Here is a 21,582-nt window from a genome sequence, read left to right on the forward strand (position 1 = left end):
GCAACAGTGAGAGACTTGTTTCTGGAAAGGTGAATTTTTAGAAGTAGAAGCTCGAATTGTTTGGGTACAGACTTGGATAGTAATACAGAACTCTGCAGGCTATCTTTGCAGTAGATTGCAACACCGCCCCCTTTGTCAGTTCTGTCTTGGCAGAAAATGTTATAGTTAGCGATGGAGATTTCAGGGTTTTTGGTGGTTTTCCTAAGCCAGGATTCAGACACGGCTAAGACATTTGGGTTGGCAGAGAGTGCTAAAACAGTGAGTAAAACAAACTTAGGGAGTAGGCTTCTAATGTTAACATGCATGAAACCAAGGCTTTTACGGTTACAGAAGTCAACAAATGAGAGCACCTGGGGAGTGGGAGTGGAGCTAAGCACTGCAGGACCTGGATTAGCCTCCTCCTCTGTTCCTCTGGTGATGTGAAGTAGGATAAGGGTACGGCTAAAGGCTATATGAACTGGCCGTCTAGCACGTTCGGAACAGAGAGTAAAAGGAGCAGGTTTCTGGGCACGATAGCATAGATTCAAGGCATAGTGTAAAGACAAAGGTAAGGTAGGATGCGAGTACATTGGAGGTAAACCTAGGCATTGAGTAATGATGAGAGAGATATAGTCTTTAGAGACATTTAAACCAGGTGATGTCATCGTATATGTAGGAGGTGGAACAACATGGTTGGTTAAGGCATATTGAGCAGGGCTAGAGGCTCTATAGTGAAATAAAACAGTAATCACTAACCAGGACAGTAATGGACGAGGCATATTGGTATTAGAGAGAGGCATGCGTAGCCAAGTGAACATATGGTTCCAGTGAGTGGTTGGGCTGACTGGGGACACGGTGATTCAGACAGTTAGCAGGCCGATGCTAACAAGCTAACAGTTAGTAGGCCAGGGCTAAACAAGCTAGCAGTTAGCAGACCGGGACTGGCAAGCTAGCAGTTAGCAGACCGGGTTAGCAAGCAAGCAGTTGGCAGACCGGGTCTAGCAGTTAGCAGACCGGGGGCAGGCAAGCTAGCAGTTAGCAGACCGGGGCAAGCAAGCTAGCAGTTAGCAGACCGGGGCTAGCTAGCTAGCCTTTGGGGGACGTCGCGATGGGGGTAAGTCTGTTTTTGCCTCTTTGTGCGGTGACGTCGATAGACCAGTCGTGGAATTAGTAGGTTTCCAAGTAGCTCTAGGTAGCTAGTAGGCCGCGGTTAGCAGAATGGGCCTTCAGCGAACGTCATGCCTGAGGGGCCTGTTGGAATCCTCGGGCAGATTATGTCAGTATTCCAGTCGTAGAGGATTGGCGGGGTTCCGTGCCCCGTACCGGCCGTATAGAAGGGGTCCGCATATTGTAGCCCAGGAGTGGGCTTCGGTGGTAGCACAGGAGCCCTGGCCAGGCTAGCTTTAGGCTAATTGGTGCATGCTCCGGGATGGAAACGCTAGCCAGGAGTAGTCACCCGGGATTGCAGTTAGCTAGTTGCGAAGATCCAGATTAAAATGTTCAGAGTTTGCGGTAGGAATCCGGGGATATGGGGGAAAAAAAATAATAATAATAGGTACTTTATACTCTGGTTTGAGTCACGTTGTTTGAACTGGCGAGAACTTTCCGAGCTAAAGGTTAGCTGATAACCGCTAGCAATGGTTTGCTGACTGATAGCTGGTAGGTAGTTAGCTGGCTAGCTTCAGTTGAGGGATTCCAGATCCGAAGTAAATAGAAATACTTTAGAAAAGAAAAACAGATCCACGCCACATTGGGTCAGGCGGGTTGCAGGAGAGCATTTAGAAGTTGAGGTTTAGGAAAATATTTTTAAAAGATATGCGAAGAAAAATATGTAAAAAGATATATACAAAGACAAAGATGTCTGACTGCTACGCCATCTTGGATTCATTGGACGTTACTGACGTTATGACGGTGGCCTGTTCAGTGTAATGGACACAAATCGTCAGAGGAAGGCATATGTGCTGTATGATGTCATGATGAAAAAGACCCTAGCACAGTCAGCCTGCAGTGTGGAGCTATTACTGTAAATTAATAATACATATTAATAATACACATTACAACATTAAGCCAAAAGAGTGTCATTATCAATATGAGTTTGACATAAAATCCTCATAGCACAATGACCATAATCCACTGAGGTAAATAGCTTTGTGGAATCACATTATAGAAAAGTGTCTAAGTGAGATTTAGAGATCCAGTATACCAAGTTGAGAATGTAATCTAAATAAACTGAGCATTTGTTAGTCGGCTTCTCACTGAGAGCCGCCTGAAGGATAGACTCGATGAAGCAGAGAATAGATTCAGCCTCTATTGAAACAGCGCAGGAAAAATGACGGTCAAGTGAAGTTTGAATTTGATTTCTCTTAAAGTGGAAATACACTTCACACCACAAAACCCCATACAGATGACACAAGTTTCACACAAAACAAATGACACCTTGAATTGTTATGATTTATGGGAAAAACAAATCTTCATATGTTTTTTTGTCTTATATAATATGGTTGTTGGCTTCTAATGAGCCTGTACAGCATAGAAACAGGCTGTGTGTAAAGTGGTGTAAAGTACTTAAGTAAAAATACTTTAAAGTACTACTTAAGTAGTTTCTTGGGATATCTGTACTTTACTTTGCTATATATATTTTTGACAACTTTTACTTTACTACATTCCTAAAGAAAATAATGTACTTTTTACTCCATACATTTTCCCTGAACACCAAAACTATAGGTTACATTTTGAATGCTTGGGAGGTCAGGAAAATGGTCCAATTCACACACTTATCAAGAGAACATCACTGGTCATCCCTGCTGCCTCTGATCTGGTGGAATCACTAAACACATGCCTAATTTATAAATGATGTATGCGTGTTGCAGTGTGCCCCTGGTTATAAATAAAAATTAAAGAAAATTGTGCCGTCTGGTTTGATTAATATAAGCAATTTTCAAATATTCTTTTGATACTTAAGTATATTTTTGCGACTACATTTAATTTTGATACACGTGGTATATTTAAAATCAAATAGTATTTTACTGGGTGACTTTCACTTTTACTTGGGTCATTTTCTATTAAGGTATCTTTACTTTTACTCAAGTATGACAATTGGGTACTTTTTCTACCACTGCTCTTTACTTTAACGCTCTGTCATAAGGACTACATAGAGCTGTCATAAGATGGCTTACTGTTTGTATGCAACCTTTACCTACATGTCGGTATTTACCTGTGGTGCACTGCTGGTCATTGGATGACTCGATGCCTGCTCCAATCAGGTTCATGAGCTTCTCAATCTGTGGAAGAGGAGTGAAACATTAGGACAAACCAGATATGGTTACCCCCAGGTAATGATCATCAATATGTGCTCCTAAAGCTTGTTTCTGTGTGTTTACAAACAGTGTACATAGATGCTGACTAAGGAGGAGGGCAGCAATGATGGATGAAGAGTAAAACAACAACGTGGTGGGTAGTGTTTTATTGGTCCTTCACACAGGGTGTCAGGGTGAATTGCAATTTAAAGCGATTGAACCTTCGGTGCACGAAGCGCAGGGAAAACCTGTAGGCCAAATTGCTTTAGATCTCTGCAAAATGACCTTTATAAGATTCAATAAGGCTCTCTGCCCCATCTCTGAATAGAAAGTGAAAACCTGCAGTATACAGAGTAAAACAACAAGCCTGCGTGGAGGTTAACACAAAACAATCCAAGCACATCATGGGCCTAAAACATATTGCCTTAGAAAATAACTAATAATCATTTATCTTATGAAAGCAAAGTCAAGAAAATATTGCAGTAATATTGCAGAGTTCAGCTCTGTCTGTTTGTGTAAGAACTGGTGTTGTGACATTCTCCAGCACCCTCTCCTCTTGGCAGACTGAGATTCTGGGACGAGAACTTCTCAGAGCAATGGAGGGAGCTTACTGTACTCTAACTGTTCAAGAGGTAGCTAATGCCATAATACAGTGCTATCCAGTGATTTAGCCAGCATATTCTACTACTATAAAAGCCTGCAAAGCTGAATCCGCTTTCACAAGTGACACTGGAGACACAGAAAGGGTTATTTGACATACTATTTAGTATTTGAGAAGCCCTATGCACTTTGCTAGTGGCATCAACACTCAGAAAAAGCCTTGATTCATTTAGAAGTCAGACACGTGGGAAGCATGGCAGCTCCCTCCAGCAATACAGACCTCACATATTCCATATCGAATTAACCCAGTTACATTCTATATCACACACGTACCATCAACACATTGCCCATACGCTATAGTGCACCTTATCTCGGCCCAAAAGCAGTTGTTTGAGGAATTCCATCTCATTACAATTAAAGAGCTAGAACATGCTGGGACTCTTTCAGCCTGAGAGTAATACAATTAAGGCTACACAACTGTTCCACATCATCACTCTTGCCAGATGTACAGGACATCAGGTAGAACAAATCTGTGGAAAATCCGTACAAAAATCTAGTCAGTGTAGCTATCATAACGCATCACATAATATATGATTTTTCAAAGTGAATTTGTGACCCCTTAAGGGGTCTGACATAGACTTTCCAGTAAGCTCTTGAGTGGCAAGCCTTTGATTAGTGCAAAAGTGGATTGGAATAATCAGATATAGAGACCACAAAGAAATAAATGATAACACAGTTATGAAGTGAAGGACCTGTTGGTGGACTCTGTTAAATCAACTGTGTTCCTCTTAAAGTGATCACACTGCAATCAGTTGGGATCTATATGCTAATCCTCTTAGTGGGCCATTCAATATCTCCTGCTGATGCCATGCTGCTGTCACACTGCTCTGTTACCCACACCAAGGAGCCAGGGAGAAGACCTGTTGAAAGCTGCTTACCCCAACTGGCTCATCAACCCATAAAACCTCCTCTCCAAACCAGGCCCTCTCATGGGTCTGTGCCTCTTAAGGGTCTGTGGTTACATTTGTATAGTAATGTATGACCACATTTTTTTAATGGCAATTCAACTCATTTGGGACAGTCAAGCTATCACTTAGCCAAGTCCCCATATAAACAAATGTAAATTTGTTAGTTATACACCCATCTATGTAGATCATGATGAATCACTGATAGCTATAAGCTTTGTGTAGGATCAACGTGGTCTCAGGGAAATTCGTATTATCCTGTTACGTTTATAGATTGCATTATGAATGGAATAGCATATGTGCATTATCATACGGATTATAGGACGTATTGTATCATACTTATTACACTGTATGTCCACCAGATGTGCATACAGTTTGCCGTATGTTGTTTTTGCCGGATGTCTAGTCCGCATTTACTTGACACACATGTACTTCACAAAGCTGCAGAAAGGCTTGCAGCATGGAGAAGGTTGTTTTCGCTGTCTCTGGGTTCCCTACCTTGTTTGACCAAAGCGCCAGTTGCTACCGTGACCTCCATGTTAAACATGTTGCATGGAGACACATTGCCAATGCGATTGGATTACCTGGTCAGTTGAATGTGAAATAGTTTGCTGGAAAGTGGAAGCTAGGTGCTGGCAATTTCTTAGCTAAGCTATCTAGAAAAGTAGTTAGCTTTGTAGTGTGGAAGGACCACCAGAGGGCAGGCTGGACTCACGGATAGTAGCCCAACTAGGCATGTGAGTCAAGGGGACCTGAGGCAATTAAGCACAGCTGATGGTACTAATGACCTATTATCTTTTCCCTACAAGAGAGGGGAGAGAACTAGCCAGAGAGAGGAAAAACCTATCTCTGGAAGATGGCTACCGAGAGAGAAGCTAACCACAAAGAACCATTAAGACGTGACAAACCCGTGACTTTTGTTGTAGTTTAAAGATAATCGTGTTGTGTTCCTGTTTCATCTGGAGAAGATGTATGTTTTTTCTTGGGAGATTTTCATTGATTATGTTGGAGTGTTTGTATTGACCAAAATCCCTCAATAGAGAACTGTGTTCAATCAAGAAACCAACTCCTGACTCGTTTATTCCACCTTTCTGCTTTAGAGTGACACCAAATTACTTGGTAGTTAGTTAGATAACTTCTGTTCATACCACCGCAAGGTAAAGCCATGCTTAAGTTGAAAATATTGAACGCATGCGGTACACAGAATGCACCGCAGTCTAGTGCGGAATTCCCAATGCAGCGTTGCAGACTGCTCCAATGACAATGAATCACTTCCGCTGGAACACAATGAGTTTGACGCATCTGGTGGACATGAGGCTTTACCCGGTCGTACAATAGCATACTAATTGGATGCCATACCTTATCATACTTCTTAGAGGACATATAATATGTCTTTCTCTTGAGAACAGGTTGCTTGTTGCTTGTTGTGTCCTAACAACAAAGGAGAATTACCTGGAGAATTCATGTTGGCGGTTAGGGGAACTAACGACAGATGTTAAGAGAATTTCCGTAGCAGGTTATGTTAAATGGGTTAAATTTAGAATAAGTGTTAGGGAAATGTAACAGGATCACTATTTTTTTAGGACAGGCCACAGTACAGACTAATGGACAAGTGTACAAAGACCCATGACTGAAGACATGTCAGAGGTGGGCTGATTTTTATGGAGGCTTGTTTCACCTGATTCAATGCTGAACTACCAGTTGGCTCTATCGGCTAGATGAGAACAGAATTTAAATCAATCGATTTAAAAAAAAAAGTTTGACCAAGCAGGTTTGCTCACATCCCCGCGCTATAATGACAGCCTGCTCTGTGTCAATCTGATACAGTGGGCGGGATGGGGACATAAGGCGGGTAAGCGACATGGCCTGGTGTTTCGCTGGGTGAGATATATTTTGTCAAAATAGATCTTATAAATAGATGTTCTCTCTGCCCTAGCTAGCCACATAAATTATGAACTGCGTTAAACCAGCATATGAGCTGAACATGTTAGTCCTCTTTCCCTGCTAAAATTATTTTCAGCCAGGGCCCCAATAGACTGCAGCAATGTTAACACGATGAGAGAAATGGACGAGAGCATGCCACAACAGACTCAGACACACACATACACACACACCACCCACTACAACCACAATCATCTCTCTGATACAAAAGGGTCATTTGAAGTGCACTCACTAAAGAAAGGAGATATTCAAAGCGTCTCTAATGGCTAGAGGTATCGAGGTATGCATCTGTAACATGTCTGGTTTAGACAGATGTGTCGTTAGAGAATTTAACAGATGTACTCAAGATGTAAAGCTGTTGATCACAGTTGTCATCATACATGTCATTAGCATACTGTGTGATGATCCCTTGTTTGCTAGAGTGCTCCCCTGCATGGAGGACTGCTCTTATGCCAAAATTTCCTCACTATAACCCTTATATCAAATAAATGGGACAAGCATAATCAGGGTGAGATAATAACAAGGAATTACAACTATAAATTACTTCAGACAATTGTGGACAGAAATAAATGCCCAGCTGAGAATTCCAGGCTCTAACTGCTGGACATGCTGTAGTCTAAATCTGAGTGTGTCTGAGAGCAAACCAATCTCAACAGGAATATGGCCTCCTCTGCAGTTATTCCAACATATTGCAGTATGCAGTGTGTGTGTGTGTCACACCTGGCTTCCTCTCTTCCTAAGTGTGTGTAATGTAGACACTAGCTCTGGACTGTCCGAGGGGGACGGGACGTTGTTGATCTCCTTATGAGTAAGTCTGAGTAAGTCTTTGCCCTTGCATCCTCTCCCCCCAACCTGCCCAAAATGACACTAGAAAAGAAACAGACACACGGGGGTAGCTGCAAAACAGGATGCCCTTAAGAACAGAACAGGACACCCCTCCCAGCGTGGCCTGAGTAAACAGTCCTGCCGGAGAGCAGAGAGAAGAGGGAAGAGCAGAGAGGGGGCCAGGGAACCAGACAGTCCTGTCAAAGAGGGGAGAGCAGAGAGGGGGCCAGGGCACCAGACAGTCCTGTCAAAGAGGGGAGAGCAGAGAGGGGGCCAGGGCACCAGACAGTCCTGTCAAAGAGGGGAGAGCAGAGAGGGGGCCAGGGACCCAGACAGTCCTGTCAAAGAGGGGAGAGCAGAGAGGGGGCCAGGGAACCAGACAGTCCTGTCAAAGAGGGGAGAGCAGAGAGGGAGCCAGGGAACCAGACAGTCCTGTCAAAGAGGGGAGAGCAGAGAGGGGGCCAGGGAACCAGACAGTCCTGTCAAAGAGGGGAGAGCAGAGAGGGGGCCAGGGCACCAGACAGTCCTGTCAAAGAGGGGAGAGCAGAGAGGGGGCCAGGGCACCAAACAGTCCTGTCAAAGAGGGGAGAGCAGAGAGGGGGCCAGGGCCCCAGACAGTCCTGTCAAAGAGGGGAGAGCAGAGAGGGGGCCAGGGCACCAGACAGTCCTGTCAAAGAGGGGAGAGCAGAGAGGGGGCCAGGGTCCCAGACAGTCCTGTCAAAGAGGGGAGAGCAGAGAGGGGGCCAGGGTACCAGACAGTCCTGTCAAAGAGGGGAGAGCAGAGAGGGGGCCAGGGTCCCAGACAGTCCTGTCAAAGAGGGGAGAGCAGAGAGGGGGCCAGGGAACCACACAGTCTTGTCAGAGAGCAGAGGGGAGAGCAGAGAGGGGGCCAGGGAATCAAATAGTCCTGTCAGAGAGCAGAGAGGGGGCCAGGGAATCAAATAGTCCTGTCAGAGAGCAGGATGGGATGAACCAGAAAATACAATCATTTCTATCTAGACTAGAGTTCAAAACAATACAGCGTCAGACCAGGATTGAAGTAAGTGTTGAGGCTGGGGTTGTGGCCTGCATTAGCCTACTGGAAAGCAGGGGAAACAGGGGGGAACAGAAGAGACGTCAAGCCATGCGCGGGTTGACCCACAGTAAGCAGTCTGACTGTATCAGGAGTGACAGCCCAAGCCCAATTAGCCTTGTGTGCCAGGGCTGCTATGGGGTATCGGTGGGAGTGATCAGGCCACTCATGCATTCAGCACTTGCCTGCAGGCATTCTGCAGCGACTGTCAGCGCCACTGCTGCCCCTTCCCTCCTGTCTATCACTGTTCTTCCTTCCTCTCTTTATCACTCTTGATCACTCATTACAACTCCCCCTCCTCTCCCCTCTGCCCCTAAAGGAATTAAAAGCTATATTTGAAGCCTGACTATGTTATTAACTCTCCTAGTGCCAATCCCTGCCTATCACCCCACCCAGAGAAGCCAGAGAATTACCTCATCCCACTCGGAGGCGAAGGAGGGCGATCTCTCCATCTGTTTGTTCCCAGAACTGCAGTTAGCCACAGACTCACAGCAGCTGTTCAGACCCCCATCCTCCTCACCCAGGGGAGACACCAACAGGTCTGAGTCCGACTTGGAGAGGCTCCGGGTCAACTTCAGGTCCCCCGGAGGCTTCAGCCTGACCGGAGGAACAGCCACAGCCCCTGTTGACTCCCTGGCCTCAGCCTTGGCAGTGTGGACCACCGTGGCATAGATGGGATCAGCATCCAGGAGGGAGGCTGACATTACTGTGGAGCTGCTTGTGTGGCAGTGTTAGGATCCTAGCCTCCCTGTACCCAGGCCTCAGGCAGCAGTCTCTCTTCTTATACCAATGGTCAGTGCAGAGAGGGCTGTAAAACACTGCAGGATCCAGCAGTCTCAGTCTGTACAGAGCTTCCTGTTGAATTCTGAGGAAAAGCCAGACAGAACGGGTGATGTAAGAAACAGTGAGGCAGGAAATACCTCTGTCGTGACACTAATAAGAATCCGCCTACTAAATCATTTATGTTTAAAACATATTAAATCTATTCCATTTGGTGAAACGGAGCGTGTAAGAGAGAGGATTGCTGCGTGTGTCCATAGCTCAGATACAATCATCAGGGTCCACCCACTAGTTGTATCCGGCAGCTCTCCCCTTAGTGACTGCTGCCTCAGAGTTTTTTATGCTTTCCTTCCCCTCTCTTCACGTCTCTCTCTTGCTTTTTCTCACTCTCGCTCTATTCCTCCTCTTTCTCTTTCAGCCTTCGCTCTTATTCTTGAGCAACATACTATCTTTCAAATGGTTGAGTTTCAAACAAGACTGCCTAGATAGAAAGACTATTCCCAACTACATGAATGAATAAAACAGACACCAGTGTAGTCTAAAGGAAAATTAAGAAATGAATGTGATACACAACACACACAAACATACACACGCAAACATAACACACTCAGAAAATTATCTCAGTAAGACACAACAATAGAATCAGATTCTGAATATTTCAAAGGAGTCTAGCTGCTTTATACAGTTTTAAAAATAATGCCCTGTGCTTGCTTTTCAAAAATTAATCTAACACAGCAACAGATAGTTGCAACAGCTGCTTTCAGGAACTGTAATAGCCTTAACAACGTCATGTGAAATCCCCATTGATCAGTTTTACCATACCTGCACACCTTGTCTTTGTCTGTCTGTGTTCTCAGAAGAGCTGCCGTCCTGTTCCTCATCTGTCCTCTGACTCCCTATCGGAGGACCAAGTTTGTCCCGTCCCGTGGTGGGGATCTGAGGCCTGGCCTTATTAAGACTGACAGCTGGGGTAATCAGGTTACTGACGCAGTGGGTGCCTGCCTATTCAGAGGGAGGGCTGCCTGCGAGGATTCCTCCACCACGCTCTGTGTGCTGTACCACTGGGTCTTGGATAAGCCCCTGAATGAATTCAAGTATATTTTCTGTTCAAGATATTTGCTCCATTAGGCATTTGAAGTTGACTGCCAGGCATTTCAATGGTTAAAATGGGTGAAGAGACTTGATGGCTTGACGAGAATGCAGAACGGATCCCACACACTCTCATATACTGAGCAGTCTATTCATCAGGGGTTGATTCTGACAAAAGGCTATCTTGTAAGGCGTCCTTAGCCTTCAGCAGCACCCGCTGTCATGCACTGTGTACCTTCCCTGTAGTGCCCTCAGTCAGCCAAGTCCCTGGCCCGCCCACCTCTTCCCTTTGGGTAGTACTGGTATGTACAAGACACAAGGGATAACATCATAGATAGATAGATAGATAGATAGAGAGAGAGAGAGAGAGAGAGAGCACTGCTCAGCAATGACGACAAAAAACTGAGGTGAAATAACCAAATTATTCATAACCATTTAGTCCATTTTGAAAGGTTCTGGGCGTTGAATAAATGTTTACAGAGATGTAATGATGCCTTAATGGTATATTAGAGAAACTAAAAGAAGAAGGAAATACGTATGCTCCTTCATCTGGCTGCAGAGCTCCAGGGCAGAGAGAATGACTCATGAACATGGTCCTCCAACCAAGCGAAGCACAGCCAGCAAACACAGCAGCACAGTGTTGTAAACACACGCAACACAAGCACCTCTCTGTGTTTCAGTGTGTTGTTTGCTCTCTGACTCACAACTACATTTTAGATTTTAGGGTTCTTAGGCATTTGGTCTCTGAGGTACTTTGCACCTATGTATCCCAAGGCCCTCAATTTACATTTTCATAACGCTGCAGGATTCCAGAAACACTCTGTTGTCCATTACTTCTCTCCTGTTTGAAATCATTACTTCTCTTTGCAAACCTGGTGCTTTACATCATCTCGACAAGCCCCAGATGACCTGCATTCATTTTATGAAGTGTAAGGGGGCCCATTGTGTTATAAAGATAATCAGCCATAAATGTTATTGCCTTCTGTGAAGCAAGCTGTTTGGCTCGAATACAAATCTTAGAACCAAGCTAACTCATACTAGTGAAAACGGGGAAAACAGGAAAAACACTGCCTAGTGCCTACCTCTCAGAGACACCTTGTATAAAATGAAACCACACTTTCTCTGTGTCTTATGAATGTTTTAACCCCATTTCATTGCAGTATATTAGAGGGTTATTATGCGTGGATACTAAGGATGAGAAGTCCATCCTTTAGAATCACGAGAGAACTCCATTAGCTTACACCAAGTCTTACTAGGGATTTGGAGAATTTGCCTGGGCCATGACACTGACTCTCAGCCTCTTAGAACTTAGAAGCTCTTACAAAGTCAACCTGTCACATGTACTGTATCTCAGCACTCTCGTTTATAGCCCGGAATGTGGTGCAATTGAAAAGACATGTTGGACTGTGAACAGTAATTAAATTACGATCTGTGAGAGTTATGTAGGCTTACAGTTACTGTTTGAACTGAAACACACATTTTCAATAATGTTAAATTATGTATACCAGTTAAATGTAAGTAAATGTAATCAAAAATGTAGTCTACGTAATCCCCAAAAGTATGTATTTATCATGAGAGGGCCATGAACAATAACTAGTAATTCTGTATACTCCAAGAAAAGATAAAATCTCAACTTTATGGTAAAAATAGTTATAAATTGCTGAGGTGTAGTCACTTTTTTAGTCACAAGTACACTGTACAAATATGATACAAATATGAAAATATGAAATATTTTATATGATGTATTTCCTATTCAACAAAACTGTATGGATGAGGCTTTAAATGATGTACATGCATTCTAAATATAGTATAATCAAATGATAAAATGACTAACTATAAGATTTCACCTTCCTTATAACTGTAAAATGCATATGGTGTCCACAGATGGATTTATTAGTGAAAATGTCAGTTGGAACCGGTACCAGAACCATGCAGGGACTTTACATCTAAGAGGGTTAACAGTGTAAGGAAAGGAGTAAGCCTATTGTCCATCTGTAAAAAAATATCAAATTACCCTAATCTACAACAACTCAGACATCCACAAAACATAAAAGATCATGGTAGTCTGTGGTCAGCACAGACACAAAACAAAGGACATCAGCCAGCTCAGAGAGCTCATTCAAGATGGACAGGCAGTCCTGTAAGAGGCTTATAACTGTCACAGTGGAGCTGACCTCCCAGCAGAGGAATATGAAGGAGAGCACGCATGGCTGAGTGAAAACCCAGCACTGAATATCTATTAGTGTACTTTCATCCCAGAGGAGAGACGAGAGACGACAACCTAACAGACCGAGACTGTAGTGTACACCATGCCACCAACGTCTTTCCTCAACCAACAGGGGCTTGGTTACCTCTGGAAAACATGTGAATATGTTCAAAAACAAACTAGATGAACTGTGGAAGAGACATACAGTACTAGAGGAAATTACATCCAACGCAAAGGTAGATACACATCTTGACTATTCATAAGGGTTGTAAACCTTTGGTTTATTTCCCCTTCCAGTCTTAAGAACTTGATAGAGATCATTTTTAAGTGGCTTAGCTGGACAGGTATTGGAAGCAATCTCTTTAATTCAAATGGTACAGTAACGCAAGATGGCCCATCACACTGGCATGTCTGGAAACTACACTAAATACTGTATTATCCCAGTAGGCAATAATAGTCATAGCAATTACAGTATTTAGTCACACTAGCTACTTAGATTTTATACAACTTGGGATCATATACTGCAGTTATTGCTTCTGGCCAAATGCCGATGTAGAGTTAGCATGCAGCTCCTAAAGTGACTATCAAAGCACACCATGTCACCATACCATAATTTGTTTGCAAAAAGGGAATGGAACAGATTTTGAAGAACAACACCAAAAAAAGTAATCATGCAAACAGTAAAAAGTATTCTCTTTGTTGTTCTGTCAAATGCTCATGCTCTGATCTTTTTCCGAACAATGCCAGGTCCATCCTCAACACATACTGTTGAAAAATACAGTATCAGTCAAAAGTTTGGACACACCTATTCATTCAAGGCTTTTTCTTTATATGTACTATTTTTACATTGTAGAATAATAGTGAAGAAATCAAAACTATGAAATAACACATATGGAATCATGTAGTAACCAAAAAGTGGTAAACAAATAAAAATATATTTTAGATTTGAGATTCTTCAAAGTAGCCACCCTTTACCCTTACCTACAGTTGAAGTCGGAAGTTTACATACACTTAGGTTGGAGTCATTAAAACTTGTTTTTCAACCACTCCACAAATTTCTTGTGCATGACACAAGTAATTTTTCCAACGATAGCTTTCAGCAATTTCCAAATGCCTGAAGGTACCACGTTCATCTGTACAAACAATAGTATGCAAGTATAAACACCATGGGACCACGCAGCCGTCAAACCGCTCAGGAAGGAGACACGTTATATCTCCTAGAGATGAACATACTTTGGTGCGAAAAGCGCAAATCAATCCCAGAACAACAGCAAAGGACCTTGTGAAGATGCTGGAGGAAACAGGTACAAATCCACAGTAAAATGAGTCCTATATCGACATAACCTGAAAGGCCGCTCAGCAAGGAAGAAGCCACTGCTCCAAAACCACCATAACAAATCCAGACTACGGTTTGCAACTAACTGCACATGGGAACAAATATTGTACATTTTGGAGAAATGTCCTCTGATCTGATGAAACAAAAATAGAACTGTTTGGCCATAATGACCATCGTTATGTTTGGAGGAAAAAGGGGGAGGCTTGCAAACCGAAGAACACCATCCCAACCGTGAAGCACGGGGGTGTCACGATTGTCGTATGAAGGAGCGGACTAAAACGCAGCGTGTGTATCGTTCCACATCTTTATTTAACTGTGAAACTATGCAAGACATACAATAAACTAATAAACTAATAAACAAGAACAACAAACTGTGACGAAGAGGTGCAACATACACAAACTCAAAATAATCTCCCACAAACCCAGGTGGGAAAAACATCTACTTAAATATGATCCCCAATTAGAGACAACGATGACCAGCTGCCTCGAATTGGAGATCATCCCAAATAAAACAACAAAGAAAAACAGAAACTAGAACATAACAACATAGAAAATTTAAACTAGACAAAACCCCGTCACGCCCTGACCTACTATACCATAGAAAATAAAAGCTTCTATGGTCAGGACGTGACAGGGGGTGGCAGCATCATGTTGTGGGGGTGCTTTGCTGCAGGAGGGACTGGTGCACTTCACAAAATAGATGTCATCTTGAGGCAGGAAAATGATGTGTATCTATTGAAGGAACATCTCAAGACATCAGTCAGGAAGTTAAAGCTTGGTCACAAATGGGTCTTCCAAATGGGCAATGACCCTAAGCATACTTCCAAAGTTGTGGCAAAATGGCTTAAGGACAGCAAAGTCAATGTATTGGAGTGGCCATCACAAACCCTGACCTCAATCCTATAGAAAAGTTGTGGGCAGAACTGAAAAAGCGTGTGCGAGCAAGGAGGCCTACAAACCTGACTCATTTACACCAGATCTGTCAGGAGGAATGGGCCAAAATTCACCCAACTTATTGTGGGAAGCTTGTGGACGGCTACCCGAAACGTTTGACCCAAGTTTAACAATTTAAAGGCAATGCTACCAAATACTAATTGAGTGTATGTAAACTTCTGACCCACTGGGAATGTGATGAAAGAAATAAAAGCTGAAATAAATCATTCTCCCTACTATTATTCTGACATTTCACATTCTTAAAATAAAGTGGTGATCCTAACTGACCTAAGACAGGGAATTTTTACTAGGATTAAATGTCAGGAATTGTGAAAAACAGTTTAAATGTATTTGTCTAAGGTGTATGTAAACGTCCGACTTCATCTGTACATGTACAAATTACGTCGACTAACCTGTACCCCTGCACATTGACTTGGTATCAGTACCCTCTGCATATAGCCTTGTTATTGTTATTTCATTGTGTTACTTTTGTTATTTTTCACTTTAGTTTATTTGGGAAATATTTGAACTGCATTGTTGGACAAGGGCTTGTAAGTAAGCATTTCACGGTTATTTTATTTTTATTTCACCTTTATTTAACCAGGTAGGCCAGTTGAGAACAAGTTCTCATTTACAACTGCAACCTGGCCAAGATAAAGCAAAGCAGTTCGACAAAAACAACAACACAGAGTTACACATAAACAAACGTACAGTCATAGAAAAAAATTAAAAATCTATGTACAGTGTATGCAACTGTAGAAGAGTAGGGAGGTAGACAATAAGTAGGCAATAGAGGTAAAACAATTACAATTTAGCATTAACACTGGAGTGACAGATGTGCAGATGATGATGTGCAAGTAGAGATTCTGGGGTGCAAAAGAGCAAGAGGGTAAGTAATAATATTGGGATGAGGTAGTTGGGTGCACTATTTACAGATTGGCTGTGTACAGGTACAGTGATGGGTAAACTGCTCTGACAGATGATGCTTAAATGTAGAGGGAAATATAAGACTCCAGCTTCAGTGATTTTTGCAATTCGTTCCAGTCATTGGCAGCAGAGAACTGGAAGGAAAGACGACCAAAGGAGGAATTGGTTTTCGGGGTGACCAGTGAAATATACCTGCTGGAGCGCATGCTACGGGTGGGTGGGTGACCAGTGAGCTGAGATAAGGCGGGGCTTTACCTAGCAAAGACTTATAGATGACCTGGAGCCAGTGGGTTTGGTGACGAATATGAAGCAAGGGCCAGCCAACAAGAGCATACAGGTCGCCGTGTGGCTCAGTTGGTAGAGCATGGTGTTTGCAACGCCAGGGTTGTGGGTTTGATTCACACGGCTGACCAGTCCAGAGAAAAAAAAATGTATGAAATGTATGCATTCACTACTGTAAGTTGCTCTGGATTAGAGCGTCTGCTAAAATGATTAAAAATGTAAAATTGTAAAAATGTAAAATGTAAAAATATGGGGCAAGGTGGTGCTGAGATGTTGGCTGGGGTAGGGGTAGCCAGGTGGAAAGCATGGCCAGCCATAGAAAAATGCTTACTGAAATGATCATTTATTGGTGGTGACAGTGTTTCCTATCCTCAGTGCAGCTGGGAGGATGAGCCCTTATTCTCCATGGACTTTACAGTGTCCCAAAAGTTTTGGAATTAGTGCGACAGGAAGCAAATTTCTGTTTGAAAAAGCTAGCCTTAGCTTTCCTAACCGACTGGGTATATTGGTTCCTGACTTCCCTGAAAAGTTGCATATCGCGGGGGCTATTCGATGCTGATGCCGAATGCCACAGGATGTTTTTGTGCTGGTCAAGAGCAGTCAAGTCTAGGGTGAAACAAGGGCTGTATCTGTTCTTAGATCTACATTTTTTGAATGGGGCATGCTTATTTAAGATGGTGAGGAAAGCACTTTTGAAGAGCACCCAGGCATCCTCTATTGACGGGATGAGGTCAATATCCTTTCAGGATACCCGGGCCAGGTCGATTAGAAAGGTATGCTTGCTGAAGTGTTTAAGGGAGCGTTTGACAGTGATGAGGGGTGGTCATTTGACCGCGGACCCATTACGCAGGCAGTCAATGAGGCAGTGATCGCTGAGATCCTGATTGAAGACAGCAGAGGTGTATTTAGAGGGTAAGTTGGTCAGGATGATATCTAAGAGGGTGCCCATGGTTACGGATTTAGGGTTGTACCTGGTAGGTTCCTTGATAATTTGTGTGAGATTGAGGGCATTTAGCTTAGATTCTAGGACGGCCGGGGTGTTAAGCATGTCCCAGTTTAGATCACCTAACAGTACGAACTCTGAAGATCGATTGGGGGCGATCAATTCACATCTGGTGTCCAGGGCACAGCTGGGGGCTGAAGGGGGTCTATAACAAGCGGCAACAGTGAGAGACTTGTTTCTGGAAAGGTGGATTTTTAAAGGTATAAATTCGAATTGTTTGGGCACAGACCTGGATAGTAGGACAGAACTCTGCAGGCTATCTCTGCAGTAGATTGCAACTCCGCCCACTTTGGCAGTTCTATCTTGTCTGTAAATGTTGTAGTTGGGGATGGAAATTTCAGGATTTTTGGTGGCCTTCCTAAGCCAGGATTCAGACACGGCTAGGACATCCGGGTTGGCGCAGTGTGCTAAAGCAGTGAATAATACAAACTTAGAGAGGAGGCTTCTAATGTTAACATGCATGAAACCAAGGCCTTTACGGTTACAGAAGTCAACAAATGATAGCACCTGGGGAATGGGAGTGATGCTGAGGGCTGCAGGGCCTGGGTTAACCTCTACATCACCAGAGGAACAGAGGAGGAATAGGTTAAGGGTACGGCTAAAGGCTATAAGAACTGGTTGTCTAGTGCGTTCGGAACAGAGAGTAATAGGAGCAGATTTCTGGGCACGGAAGAATAGATTCAAGGCATAATGTACAGACAAGGGTATGGTAGGATGTGAGTACAGTGGAGGTAAACCTAGGCATTGAGTGACGATGAGAGAGGTTTTGTCTCTAGAGGCACCATTTAAGCCAGGTGAGGTCACCACATGTGTGTGGGGTGGAACAAAAGGGCTAGCTAAGGCATATTGAGCAGGGCTGGAGGCTATACAGTGAAATAAGACAAAAATCAGTAACCAAAACAGCAGCAGACAAGGCATATTGACATTATGGAGAGGCATGTGTAGCCAAGTGATCATAGGGTCCAGTGAGTAGCTAGGCGAGCTGGAGACACAGCGATTCAGACAGCTAGCAGGCCGGGGCTAGCAGGCTAACAGATGGGCCTCAGAGGGACGTCGCAATGGAAGAGCCTGTTGAAACCCCCTCGGACAGTTACATCGGCAGACCAGTCGTGATTAATCAGCGAGGCTCTGTGTCGGCAGCAAAGGGTCCAGGCCAATTGGCAAAAGAGGTATTTAAGCCCTGGAATTGTCTGATGGATCTCTTCGGCTAGCCGGGAGATGGGCCTAGCTCGAGTCTAGCTCCAGGATAACTGGTGCTTGCTTCGGGACAGAGACGTTAGCCAGGAGTAGCCACTCGGATAGCAGCTAGCTAGCTGCGATGATCTGGTGTAAAAGGTTCAGAGCTTGTGGTAGGAATATGGAGATGTGGTAGAGAAAAAGCAGTCCGATATGCTCTGGGTTGATATCACACTGTGCAGACTGGCAGGAATTGACTGGGCCGAGGCTGGCTGATGTCCGAGTTAACGGTGATGACCGCTAGCAGTGGCTAGCTGACTACTAGCTAGTAGCTAGTTAGCTGGCTAGCTTCTGATGGGGGTTCTGATTCTAAAGTATAAAAAATATCAGATCCATACCACATTGAGTGAGGCAGGTTGCAGGAGAGTTATTTTTTTAAACATTGTACATTTCTTTAACTAGGCAAGTCAGTTAAGAACAAATTCTTATTTTCAATGACGTCCTTGGAACAGAGGGTTAACTGCCTTGTTCAGGGGCAGAACGACAGATTTTTACCTTGTCAGTTTGGGCATTCGATCTTGCAACCTTTTGGTTACTAGTCCAACACTCTAGCCACTAGGCTACCACTAGGCTACCTGCCGCCCCAATATGTAGATGGAAATTGAGATTAAAAATATAAAAATATATACAAAATATATACAAAGAAAACGATATATACCCGGGATGGGACAAGACAAACAAAACAGACATCCGACTGCTACGCCATCTTGGAACAAAAAATTATTTGATGGCAGCTTTGCACACTCTTGGCATTCTCTCAACCAGCTTCACCTGGAATGCTTTACCAAAAGTCTTGAAGAAGTTCCCACATATGCTGAGCACTTGTTGGTTGCTTTTCCTTTACTTTGCAGTCCAACTCATCCCAATCCATCGCAATTGGGTTGAGGTCGGGTGATTGTGTAGGCCAGGTCATCTGATGCAGCACTCCATCACTCTCCTTCTTGGTCATATAGCCCTTACACAGCCTGGAGGTGTGTTGAGTCATTGTCCTGTTGAAAAACAAATGATAGTCCCACTAAGCGCAAACCAGATGGGATGGCTTATTGCTGCAGAATGCTGTGGTAGTCATGCTGGTTAAGTGTACTTTGAATTCTAAATAAATCACAGACAGTGTCACCAGCAAAGCACCCCCACACCATCACACCTCTTCCTCCATGCTTCACGATGGGAACCAGACATGCTGTCACGTCTGCTCCCACTCCCCCTCTCTAGAGTTCGTGGTCGCCAGGCTGCTCATCATTACGCACACCTGTCACCATCTTGATGCGCACCAGCGCTTCATCGGACTCACCTATATCTGTCACTTCCTCAGTTTCATTCCCGTGTCTGCATTGATGTTGTTAAGTTACTCCTGTCCAAACGCTGTTCTTGTTTTGTTTCATGTCTGTTTATCATTCAATCCACACAATGGACTTGCTTCTTGTCTCCCAACGTCAGTCGTTACAGAACCGTTACAGAATGCTGACTCCACAATTGGAAGCATCAGGGAGTTTATTTAATTAATTGAGAAAAAAAAAATGTTGGTGATGGCATTGCTTCTCTGTCCAGTGTCAATGTTCTTTAGCCCATCTTAATATTTCATTTTTATTGGCCAGTCTGAGATGTGGCTTTTTCTTTGCAACTCTGCCTAGAAGGCCAGCATCCCGGAGTCACCTCTTCACTGTTGACGTTGAGACTGGTGTTTTGTGGGTACTATTTAATGAAGCTGCCAGTTGAGGACCTGTGAGGCATCTGTTTCTCAAACTAGACACTCTAATGTACATGTCCTCTTCCTCAGTTGTGCACCAGGGCCTCCCACTCCTCTTTCTATTCTGGTTAGAGCCAGTTTGCACTGTTCTTTGAAAGGAATAGTACACAGCGGTGTGCGAGATCTTCAGTTTCTTGGCAATTTCTCGCATGGAATAGCCTTCATATCTCAGAACAAGAATAGACTGATGAGTTTCAGAAGAAAGGATTTTGTTTCTGGCCATTTTGAGCCTGTAATCAAACCAACAAAAGCTGACACTCCAGATACGCAACTAGTCTAAAGAAGGCCAGTTATAATGCTTCTTTAATCAGGACAACAGTTTCAGCTGTGCTAACATAATTGCAAACTGGTTATCTAATGATCAATTAGCCTTTTAAAATGATAAACTTGGATTAGCTAACACCTTGTGCCATTGGAACACAGGAGTGATGGTTGCTAATAATGGGCCTCTGTTCGCCTATGTAGGTATTCCATCAAAAATCTGCTGTTTCCAGCTTCAATAGTCATTTACAACATTAACAATGTCTACACTGTATTTTTGATCAATTCGATGTCATTTTAATGAACAAAAAATGTGCTTTTCTTTCAAAAACAAGGACATTTCTACGTGACCCCAAACCTTCGAACGGTAGTGTAAGTATTCAGACCAATTGCTATGAGACTCTAAATTGAGCTCAGGTGCATCCTGTTTCCATTGATTATCTTTGAGATGTTTCTACAACTTGATTGGACTCCACCTGTGGTAAATTCAATTGATTGGACATGATTTGAAAGTAATTGTCCGTAGAGCTCCGAGACAGGATTGTGTCAAGGCACAGATCTGGGGAAGGGTACCAAAACATTTCTACAGCATTGAAGGTCCCAAAGAACACAGTGGCCTCCATTATTCCTAAATGGAAGAGGTTTGAAACCACCAAGACTCTTCCTAGAGCTGGCCGCCTGGCCAAACTGAGCAATTCCGGGAGGTGACCAAGAACAAGATGGTCCCTCTGACAGAGCTCCAGAGATCCTCTGTGGAGATGGGAGAACCTTCCAGAAGGACAACCACCTCTGCTGTACTCCACCAATCAGGCCTTTAATGTAGAGTGGCCAGACAGAAGCCACTGCTCAGTAAAAGGAACATGACAGCCTGCTTGGAGTTTGCCAAAAGACACGTAAAGGACTCTCAGACCATGAGAAACAAGATTCTCTGTGGTCTGATGAAACTAAGGTTGAACGTTTTGCTCTGAATGCCAAGTGTCACGTCTAGAGGAAACCTGGCACCATCCCTACAGTGAAGCATGGTGGTGGCAGCATCATGCTTTGGGGATGTTTTTTAGCAGCAGGGACTGGGAGACTAGTCAGGATCGGGGAAAGATGAACTAA

The 21,582-nt window shown here is 43.6% G+C and overlaps 1 protein-coding gene across 5 annotated transcripts in view; it reads right to left on the reverse strand.

Annotated features, from left to right (window-relative positions):
- Positions 1 to 10,710, reverse strand: part of anks1ab (ankyrin repeat and sterile alpha motif domain containing 1Ab) — a 47,614-nt gene extending 36,904 nt beyond the window's left edge. Inside the window, exons 1-3 of one of the 5 annotated variants that reach the window (XM_014133470.2) lie at positions 10,281 to 10,709; positions 9,092 to 9,543; positions 3,194 to 3,260 (exon numbers count right to left, since the gene is read on the reverse strand). In XM_014133470.2, the coding sequence (XP_013988945.1) occupies positions 3,194 to 3,260; positions 9,092 to 9,382 (358 nt within the window). In that variant the 5' untranslated portion in view covers positions 9,383 to 9,543; positions 10,281 to 10,709. Of the gene's footprint in view, positions 1 to 3,193; positions 3,261 to 9,091; positions 9,765 to 10,280 lie in introns of those variants that run through there. The other 4 variants (XM_014133472.2, XM_045691759.1, XM_045691761.1 and 1 more) reach the window with 4 other exon arrangements.
- Between the last annotated feature and the right edge of the window lie 10,872 nt (positions 10,711 to 21,582).

The sequence above is a fragment of the Salmo salar genome, chromosome ssa12, assembly GCF_905237065.1.
Source record: "Salmo salar chromosome ssa12, Ssal_v3.1, whole genome shotgun sequence".
Classification (NCBI taxonomy): domain Eukaryota; kingdom Metazoa; phylum Chordata; class Actinopteri; order Salmoniformes; family Salmonidae; genus Salmo; species Salmo salar.